At 43.1% G+C, this 10,255-nt stretch overlaps 1 protein-coding gene across 3 annotated transcripts in view; it reads left to right on the top strand.

Annotated features, from left to right (window-relative positions):
• Positions 1 to 277: 277 nt before the first annotated feature.
• The window catches only part of SCP2 (sterol carrier protein 2), a 125,962-nt gene continuing 115,984 nt past the window's right edge, over positions 278 to 10,255 (top strand). For 2 of the 3 annotated variants that reach the window (XM_033226335.1, XM_033226333.1), the window contains exon 1: positions 278 to 516. In XM_033226335.1, coding sequence (XP_033082226.1) covers positions 448 to 516 — 69 coding nt within the window. In that variant the 5' untranslated portion in view covers positions 278 to 447. The remainder of the gene's footprint in view (positions 517 to 10,255) is intronic. The other variant, XM_033226334.1, reaches the window with a different exon arrangement.

Raw genomic sequence — 10,255 nt, 5'->3', positions numbered from 1 at the left:
TGAGTTTTAATTCATGAATTCACTCTCAACTGCCACCGCTAACAGGACACAGGCCAATTCCAACACGAACCCCAACGGCTCTCCTCAGGATCACCTTTCCTGCCAATCCCTCCTCTCAGTCTTAGGCCCCACTACAGGCCTACTCCTGCTCACCGTACAGAACCTAAGCACAGGCTCAGAGATGGGGATGGGCTGACTCAGTCCCACGTCCAAGTCCGCAAATTAGTGCCGCGGCCGCCAAGGGTTAGAGAACGTTCCCTACCCCACAGGACGCGCCCCGCCCCCGCGCCCCGCCCCCACCCCACCCCCACGCACGCGCACTCTCACGCGGCTGTGTTGCGGTCGGCGGCCCTGGCTTCGGGGCTTCAGGGAGCTCCGGTGCAGTGTGCGCCTGTCAGTCCCGGCAGTAGTCCGCCGCGCCGGCTCGCGTCCGGCACTGGTGCAGCCATGTCCTCTTCCCCGTGGGAGCCTGCGCCCCTGCGCCGGGTGTTCGTGGTAGGGGTTGGCATGACCAAGGTAAACCGAGCAGCGGCCCCGCTGGCCGGCTGAGGCTCGGGGGCGGTGGGTGCCGGGTTTCTCTGTCCCTCCGGTCTCCTAGCTTCGGCTGCTCCGCGCGTGGGGCATCAGCGTGGCGACTTGGTAGCTTGTAATATGCGGAATCTCTGGGATCATAGCGTCTCGGGCTGGTTCCTGCGGCCTTCTGCTTCCTCCTTCTCTTTTCTTCTACTCAGAGTTCATGAAGCAGCCCCGAGATAACCCAAGGATCTCACCTCTTTAGATTCTGTGCGGAGTCCCGAGGTGTGTGGGCTGGCTTGCCCCGGAGGGAGGCAGGTCGTGAATGCCGTATGCTCGACCCTCCCAGGAACAGCCCCCACAGGAGGCCTCGTAGAGACCGCTCCAGATGTGGATGGCGAGGAGAAACGCTGCTGATGCCCAGCGCCTCGGCCCAAGTGGCAGAGTCCGGCCTCCCTCTGTCCCTCCAGTGACTGCTTGGGACCCGGACGCCGCAGGCTCCCACGGCCGTTTTCCCCTCATTGCCCGCATGCTCTCTGAATGCCAAACTGCCTTTCGTTTCTCCCCCGACTCAGTTGTCTGATGCCTCTGTTGCTTCTGTTCTGTTTGTACCATGTGTCTTCATCCTGAAAGGATCCGTTCAGATCGGATCTTCTCCAGGACGCCTGGATCCTCCTGACTTTCTCCTAGAGCCTGGCACTGTGCTTACCTCTGTCTTACACTTACTGTACTTACACTTAAGCTTACTAGGCAGTACTGAAGCTCTGTATGCGTCTGTGCGCCCCCTTAGCATGGCAGCTCCTTTAGACTGGGTACCTGGCTTATTCACTGCTGTGCCCCTCACCCTGATCGTTCCTGATGCCTGAAGACCCTCAGTGAATGTTAGTTGAACAATCCTAAATGGATATGCTTTGTGAAAGAGTTCTTAGGGAGAGTGCTATTTCTGAGAAAACAGTCCTAAAATGTTTATTATTTTACCAGTGGGCTGAGCGTATGCAATTCAGTCCAACATGTAAATAGGCCGGGAGCAGTGGCTCACGCCTGTAATCCCAGCACTTTGGGATGCCAAGGTGGGTGGATCACCTGAGGTCAAGAGTTCGATACCAGCCTGGCCAACATGGTGAAACCCCGTCTCTATTAAAAATACCAAAATTAGCTGGGCATGGTAGCACACACCAGCTACTCGGGAGGCTGAGGTGGGAGAATTGCTTGAGCCTGGGAGATGGAGGTTTCAGTGAGCTGAGATCACGCAACTGCACCCCAGCCTGGGCCGTAGAGTCAGTCCTTGTCTCAACAAAAACCAAAAATATCCATGTAAATGGAAAAGTGGACCAATACCTTATGAAGCAGAAGGACATCATCCTAGTGTTTCACAGAAGGGGAGGCTTCTATCACAGGTGGACAGTAAAATCTTTCGAAGTAAGGTATTAATGCAGTCAAATCTTCCTCTGGCTGCTGAATGCCTGTATGTGCTGTATGTGCTGTATGGAAAAGCACAGTTGTCTAAACCTTTGGGAAATACATGTATTCCTTTTTCCTCAAGTTGGGAGGTAGAGGTGGGGTAGGTGTTACAGTCCAGAGGGAAGGGGTGAGGAGTTTGGGTAGTGCCATTAATGATGTGCCTATTTGGCCAGTGTACTTTCCTGTGGGTCTGGTCTTCTGGACCGTGGGGCAGAGTTTGATGGAGGAGGGAGAAATATTGACTAGACAACACTGTAACACTTTTTTTTTTTTTGGAGACAGGGTTTTGCTCTGTCAACCAGATGGGAATGCAGTGGTGCAATCATAGCTCACTGCAGCCTTGAACTCGTGGACTCTAGCAATCCTCCCGAGTAGCTAGGACTACAGGCATGCTACCATACCTGGCTAATTAAATTTTTTTTTTTTTTTTTTTTGTAGAGACGGATCTCACTACTTTCTACTAGAGGGGTCTCATTTCTACCATATATTACTGTTACAATTTATCAAAATACTTTATTTTTATTTTTTGAGACAGAGTCTCACTCTGTCCCCTAGTCTGGAGTGCAGTGGGGCGATCTCAGACCACTGCAACCTCTGCCTCCCAGGTTCAAGTGGTTCTGCTCAGCCTCCCGAATAGGTGGGATTACAGGTGTGTGCCACCATGTCTAGCTACTTTTTGTATTTTTATTTATTTTATTTTTTGACACAGATTCTTGCTGTGTCACCCAGGATGGAGTGCAGTGGTGCGGTCTCAGCTCACTGTAACCTCTGCCTCCAGGGTTCAAGCAATTTTCGTGCCTCAGCCTCCTGACCAGCTGGGTTTATAGGTGTGCACCACCACACCTGGCTAATTTTTATATTTTTAGTAGAAACAGGGTTTCATCATGTTTGCCAGGCTGGTCTTAAACTCCTGGCCTCAAGTGATTCCTCTGCCTCAGCCTCCCAAAATATTGGGATTACTGGCATGAGCCACGGTGCCCAGCTTAGGTAATACTTTAAAGTTCCATTGATAGATCTCAGCTGTTGGGGTTCCTCTGCTATGTTTCTCAATTTAAATAGCTGAATTTGACAATATGAAGTTCTCTTTTTTTTTTTTTTTTTTTTTTTGAGGCGGAGTCTCGCTCTATCGCCCAGGCTGGAGTGCAGTGGCCAGATCTCGGCTCACTGCAAGCTCCGCCTCCCGGGTTTTATGCCATTCTCCTGCCTCAGCCTCCCGAGTAGCTGGGACTACAGGCGCCCGCCACCTCGCCCGGCTAGTTTTTGTATTTTTTAGTAGAGACGGGGTTTCACTGTGTTAGCCAGGATGGTCTCGATCTCCTGACCTCGTGATCCGCCCGTCTCGGCCTCCCAAAGTGCTGGGATTACAGGCTTGAGCCACCGCGCCCGGCCCATATGAAGTTCTCTTAACGAGGGTTTATTATTCACTGTAGGAAATGAGTTGGAATTCCTATGGTAGATGTCAACAGGTTTTTTTGTTTTTTTTTTTTTGAGACAGAGTCTCGCTCTGTCGCCCAGGCTGGAGTGCAGGGGTGCGATCTCAGCTCACTGCAAGCTCAGTCTCCCGGGTTCACGCCATTCTCCTGCCTCAGCCTCCCGAGTAGCTGGGACTACAGGTGCCTGCCACCACACCCAGCTAATTTTTTGTATTTTTTAGTAGAGACAGGGTTTCACCGTGTTAGCCAGGATGGTCTCAACCTCCAGACCTCGTGATCCACCCACCTTGGCCTCCCAAAGTGCTGGGATTACAGGTGTGAGCCACCGTACCCGGCCGTCAACAGGTTTTAACACAACTAAGTCATGGCTGCCATCTGGCTGACAGCAAGCCACACCCTTTGCTTATGCTGCCTATCTCCAGATATACCCTCTTTTCATTTACTTAAATGCTACTTATCTTTCAAGAACTAGTCCAAGTCCCATACCTTCTTAAAACTTCCTCAGACTACTCCAGTACACCAGTCACCTTTTTTGAAATTCTGGTGCCCTTGTAGTCAGAAAATATAATTTAGAACTTCAGTTTTCTAGTACTTTTATGTATGGTAATTTCATGAAATACATCTTATATCACAATCCAGTAAACACATACAAAACTTATTTGTAACAACTGAAACAATTTGTTAAAGCAACGCTTATTGCATGTGATGAACTCTTAGTATCCCTAAGGTATATCTTAAAAAAAAAAAAAAATTGTTGCTTGGCTGGATGTGGTAGCTCATGCCTGAAATCTCAGCACTTTAGGAGGGCGAGGCGGGTGTATCTCTTGAGCCCAGGCTTTGAGAACAGCCTGGGCACTATTGGCAAAACCCCATCTCTACTAACAATACAAAAAATTGGGTGGGCTTAGTGGCACACATCTGTAGTCCCAACCACTCAGGAGGCTTAGGTGGGAGGATCACCTGAGCCTGGGAAGTCGAGGCTGCAGTGCTGCAGTGAGTCCTGTTTGAGCCACCACACTCCAGCCAGGGTAATGGGAGTGAGACTCTGTCTCAAAAAAAAAAAAAAAAAAAAAAGTGCTGCTCACAACCTACTAAACTGATTTGGTCATAATCTAATAAGTACACATTTCAGTTTGAAAAATATTACATTATTTAATTCCCAGCATGTAATGGATTTTTATATATCCATTCAATTATCTGACTCTAAGGCTCAGAGGGACTAAGTAATTTATTTTGGTGCAGCTTTTAAGTTTTGGAACTGCCTTACTTGAAATCTTTCCATGCCATCTCTACCGTATATTACTGTTATAATTTATCATTGAGACATATATTCAGTAAATATTCTATGGGTTATATGTTAGAGATGCAAAAATGAGAAAAACAAAGTTCCTGTTTTAAAGGAATGTCTAATCTGGAGGAGAAAAGAATAAACAAGTAATTTAAATAAGATTATTTGAGATATTTGTTTTAACGTGGCAGATTGAGAACATGAATTTATCTCTGTTGGTGCTTTCCATATCCCACTAAAGCAACAATAAGGAAAGAAAATGATGTTAATCCACAAGGGCAAAGTGAGTAGGAGAGGAAACAATCCTGAGAGATATCAGAAAATTTTTGGAAGATTTTAAGTTGGTGGAGAAGTGGTCACTGACTCAGAGCAGGGGGACCACTACCTAAGTTCCTAAAGAGGGGTTATACAGGTTGAGTCTCCCAGCAGAACTCCAGAAGGTCCAAAATTTGGATATAGTAGGTGCCAGGCAGGGTGGGAAAGAAGAAAAAGACTATTCTAAGGAACAGTTAGGTCCCAATCTCTTTTACCACCAGGTGACTTTACCTTTTCTTAGCAGAGTATTGGAGACTTTTTCTCTGGGAAAACTGAACAGATGAAGAGGCTCTAGAATCATCTGAGCTGTTAGGCCCAAGTTGAAAAAAAGGGAATTAAATTGAATTCTGCATGCTAAAGGGTAGTACTTCCCAGCTGTGAGAAGCAACACTGGTAGTCACACATGTATTACTTTCCTGGCGGAGATTTGGAAAATTATTTGAAATGGCTCCAGAGAGAAGCCAGCTTGCTACTCCATCATCTTATGGTGAAGATTAGCAGTTGATAAGCTTCATTCATGCAGAGAGCTTCCTTCAGGCGTTTAATTGTTTTAATTATGAACAAATAGCCAAGGATCACCAGACATTCAAGGAAAATTTCCAACAAGACAATGGTCAACCCCCCACTCAAAAACAGCAAAATGCTAGGGAAAAATTTGGAGGAGGGATCAGAAGACACTTAGGGAACAAAAGAAGACCTAAACTGCAACAACTTCAGGGAGATAAGTGAAAATATTACATCTCTGAAAAGAGAACTGAATGCTATTTAAAAAAAAAGATATAGGAAAGAGCTCTTAGGAAATTAAACATATTTTGACCAACACAAAATATTCAATAGAAGATAACGTAAAGGAAATCTGGAAAATGGAGCAAGAACAAAGAAATGGGTATTAGGAGAGAAAATAAAATTAAATGATTAATAAAAAAGATCTAATGTCTAGTTAATGAGTTCTAGAAAAAGAACTGAGAACACAGAAAGTAGGAAATTATCAGAGAAATATGGAGAATTTTCCAAACTGAATTTTTCAGTTTGAAGAGTCAATCCAATGAATAAAAAGAAAACTCGTATCAAGGCACATTATCATGAAATATCAGAACCGTAGCATTAGATTTCTCAACAGAAACCTTGGAAGCTACAAATGACAGGATAATGCTTTCAGAATTCTTAATTAAAATTTTTTATCCTAGTATTCTATTCCCTAATAAATAATCCAAATTTGAGGGTAGAAAAAAAAGTTTTTAATGTAAGCACTAAAAAATGTACTTTTTACACATCCCTACTCACAAAGCTAATTAGAGAATGAATGTGTCCACCAAAATGGTGGAGTAATCCAAGGAAGAAGATACTGGATCCTGGAAACAGGGTAACGTAGAATAGTGAGAAAAGCCCCAGGATGGCATCTGTGCAGTAACTCAGTTTGGAATATGTTCTGGATGGTTCCAGGAGGGAGGTCTCTAGAAAAAAACATTTTGACCATGTTTTAAGAGAGATTTTAGAGATATTAGAGTTGGAGTTAGGCACATAAAAAGCAAATGAAATGAAATACATGAGTTATGCAAATTAAAATCAGTAATTATGTTACGGAGCATTATTAGCATTAGTATTGTTATGAGATTATTATGTGTGTAACATAGTTTAAAATACATAAATATAATTCTGCTTCATCCTTTGGTGCTTGAGAATTAAGATTCTTGGTGGGGAAGAAAAGAGATACAGATGTAATACAGAAGGGAGAAGGTAGAAAATTCTATAATTCTGAATTTCTGAAGAAAAGAGATACAGATATTAAACAGAAGGGAATAGATAAAAAATTCTATAATTCTGAAAAAGTACTAGTGTAAACTTTAGTATTTCATCTTTAAATATTAATATAAACTTTAATTAGCATTTCATCTTTATTTTTCTGGCTCTGTCCACTGAAGAAGCTTAGAAGTAATGACCAAATCTGTGACATCCATACCATTGTGGTCTTAAAATATCTTTTTCTACTAGAAGAAATGGCTGATTGCAGAAATTGCTGATTCCACATGGGGCAGGAAATGTACAATGTAAGTCTAGAATATTTTGTCACTCCTAATTGCAAAGAAGTTTTCAAAGCCTATTTGAGTGATGCCGAAAAGATTCAGGAGCCAACCTGAAGTTCTCACTTACCAAAGTTGAGAAAATTTGAGCTTTAAAAAAGATAGTAACTGCAGTTGATTAAAACCCATCAAGCTGGGCACAGTGGCTCATGCCTGTAATCCTAGCACTTTGGGAGGCCGAGGCGGGTGGATCGCTTAATTATTAAGCCCAGGAGTTTGAGACCAGCCTGGGCAACATGGCGAAACCTTGTCTCTACTGAAAAAAAAAAAAAAAAAATCAAAAATTAAGAAAAAAATCAAACCCATCAAGTATGTTTAAACATGAGTTTGTGATAATATTTTAAAAATCAACTAATTACAGTCTTTGGAGGATAATAGGGAACCTACTCATGGTCTTGAAAATTTATTGTTGTTTTTCCTGTATGAACTGTATCATTGGATAATTAAATAGTAGATGAGGAGTAGTGTCTTCTATCAAATGTATTTAAGTAATAACTGAAAAAGAAATGACAGAACATTACCATGATTTTTGACAGCTGCCAATGAATTGATCTAGCAGGGGTTCTCAAAATATGGTTTGTGGAGTCCTGGGGGGCAGTCTCTGAGACCATTTGAGGGGACCTGAAAGATCAAGACTATTCGTAACAATACTAGGATATTATTTGTGATTTTCATTGTATGTTGACATTTACACTGATGGTGCAAAAGCAACGGTGGGTAACGCTGTTGGCATCTTAGCATGAATCAAAGCAGTGGCACCAAACTGGTAGTCACTGTATTTGTTATGCACTTATGCATTCACAGGAAAAAAGAAAAGCACTAATTTTCACTTAAGACCTCAGTGAAGCGGAAAACATTTGTTAATTTTATTGAATCTCAACCCTTAAGAGATGATTTGCATTGTGAGCTAAACCAACTGCTTTTTTCATGCAACACATTTTACTTGAGAGAACAAATGGCACACATGTGATGGTTAATTCATACTTGAGTATTTTACAGACATTTTCTCAAAAATGAATGAAGTCAGCAGTCACTTCAAGGAAAACAACTAAAGTGTTTGCTTCTAATGAGAAAATTTGAGCTTTCAAGTGAAAATTAGAATTTTAGAAAACTTGTATCTGCTTGATAACTTCCTACTATTTGAAATTTGTTATTATTTTTTAAACGGGATGGGTAATATTAACAAAGGTGAGTTTTTGGAATTATATAAAGTCAACATTTGAAAGGGCCATATAACTCTTGAAGCCACTGTTTTTCCAGAAAACCAATGGATGATGTTCTGCATTCTTTAAATAATGATCCACTCATTTATGTATACATTGAATGGATCAGTAAGAGATCCATTCAAATACATGATTTTATTATAACAGAGTATGAAAAGTTCATTGATACCGTTTCAAATTCTACATTCCAACTAATCTTTAAGAAACCTTGGCCTGGGTGCGGTGGCTCACGCCTGTAATCCCAGCATTTGAGAGGCCGAGGTGGGTGGATCACCTGAGGTTAGGAGTTTGAGACCAGCCTGGCTAATGTGGTGAAACTCTGTTTCTACTAAAAATACAAAAAATTAGCCAGACGTGGTGGTGCATGCCTATAATTCCAGCTACTCAGGAGGCTGAGGCAGGAGAATCACAGGAACCTGGGAGGCAGGGGTTGCAGTGATCCGAGATCGCGCCATTGCACTCCAGTTTGGGCAACAAGAGTGAAACTCCGTCTCAAAAAAAAAAAAAAAAAAAAAGGAGAAAGAATTAAAAAAGAAACCTCTACTTGGCCGGGCGTAGTGGCTCATGCCTGTAATCCCAGCACTTTGAGAAGCCAAGGAGGGTGGATCACCTGAGGTCAGAAATTCGAGACCAGCCTGGTCAACATGGCAAAACCCCGAAACCCTGTTTTTATTAAAAATACAAAAAGTAGCCAGGCGTGGTGGTGGACGCCTGTAATCCCAGCTACTTGAGAGACTGAGGCAGGAGAATCACTTGAACCCAGGAGGTGGAGGTTGTATTGAGCTGAGATTGTGCCATAGCACTTCAGCCTCAGCCACAGTGCTAGCTAGACTCAGTCAAAAAAAAAAAAAAAAAAGAAAGAAACATCCTCTCTCAAGAAAAAAAAGGAATGTCCATGCTCAGTTGGGTCCAGTGACTCATGCCTGTAATCCCAGCAGCTGGGGAGGCTGAGGTGGAAGACTCACTTGAGCCCAGGTGTTCGAGACCAGTCTGTGCAACATGGCAAGACCCTGTCTCTACAAAAGATTAAAAAATTAGCTGGGTGCAATAGTGTATGCCTGTAGTCCCAGCTACTCAGGAGGCTGAGGCAGGAGGATTGCTCTAGCCTAGGAGTTGGAGGCTGCAGTGAGCTACATTCATGTCACTGTACTGCAGCCTGGGTGACAGAGTGAGACCCTATCTTTAAAAAAAAAAAAAAGAATATCCACAATTCCAACAGTCTTCCCTTTTCCAACTACATATCTGTGTTAGGTCACATGAGATACTTCATAGACTTCAACTAAAACAACATAATGCTACAGTTCGAATGAAGAATCAGATATGAGAATTCAACTGTCTCCTGAATTAAAGAGAATTGCAGAAATGCAAAACAATGCCATTCTTCCCACTTTATTTTGGAAAATATAATTATTTTTCATAGAAATTATTTATGTTAACATGTAATGGATTTATTGTTTTTGATGAATTGGAAAATCTTTTAAAATGTCTTTAGTTTTAAGTTCTATTATGATAGCTATTAGTAGATATAACCTTAATAATCGAAAGCTCTTTGGCATTTTCTTTTTCTTTTTTTTTTTTTTTTTTTTTTTGAGACGGAGTCTCACTCAGTCACCCAGGCTGGAGTGCAGTGGCGCGATCTCGGCTCACTGCAAGCTCCGCCTCCCGGGTTCACGCCATTCTTCTGCCTCAGCCTCCTAAGTAGCTGGGACTACAGGCGCCCGCCACCTCGCCCAGCTAATTTTTTGCATTTTTAGTAGAGACGGGGTTTCACCGTGTTAGCCAGGATGGTCTCGATCTCTTGACTTCGTGATCCGCCCGCCTCAGCCTCCCAAAGTGCTGGGATTACAGGCCTGAGCCACCGCGCCCGGCCTGTTTGGCATTTTCAGTAATCTTCAAGAGTGTAAAGGGGTCCTGAAACTAAGAAGTTTGAGAATCGCTAGA

Source organism: Trachypithecus francoisi, unplaced genomic scaffold (assembly GCF_009764315.1).
Source record: "Trachypithecus francoisi isolate TF-2019V2 unplaced genomic scaffold, Tfra_2.0 Lachesis_group12, whole genome shotgun sequence".
Classification (NCBI taxonomy): Eukaryota; Metazoa; Chordata; class Mammalia; order Primates; family Cercopithecidae; genus Trachypithecus; species Trachypithecus francoisi.
Note: the sequence above shows the minus strand (reverse complement) of the source record. Positions and strands in the feature narration are given on the sequence as shown.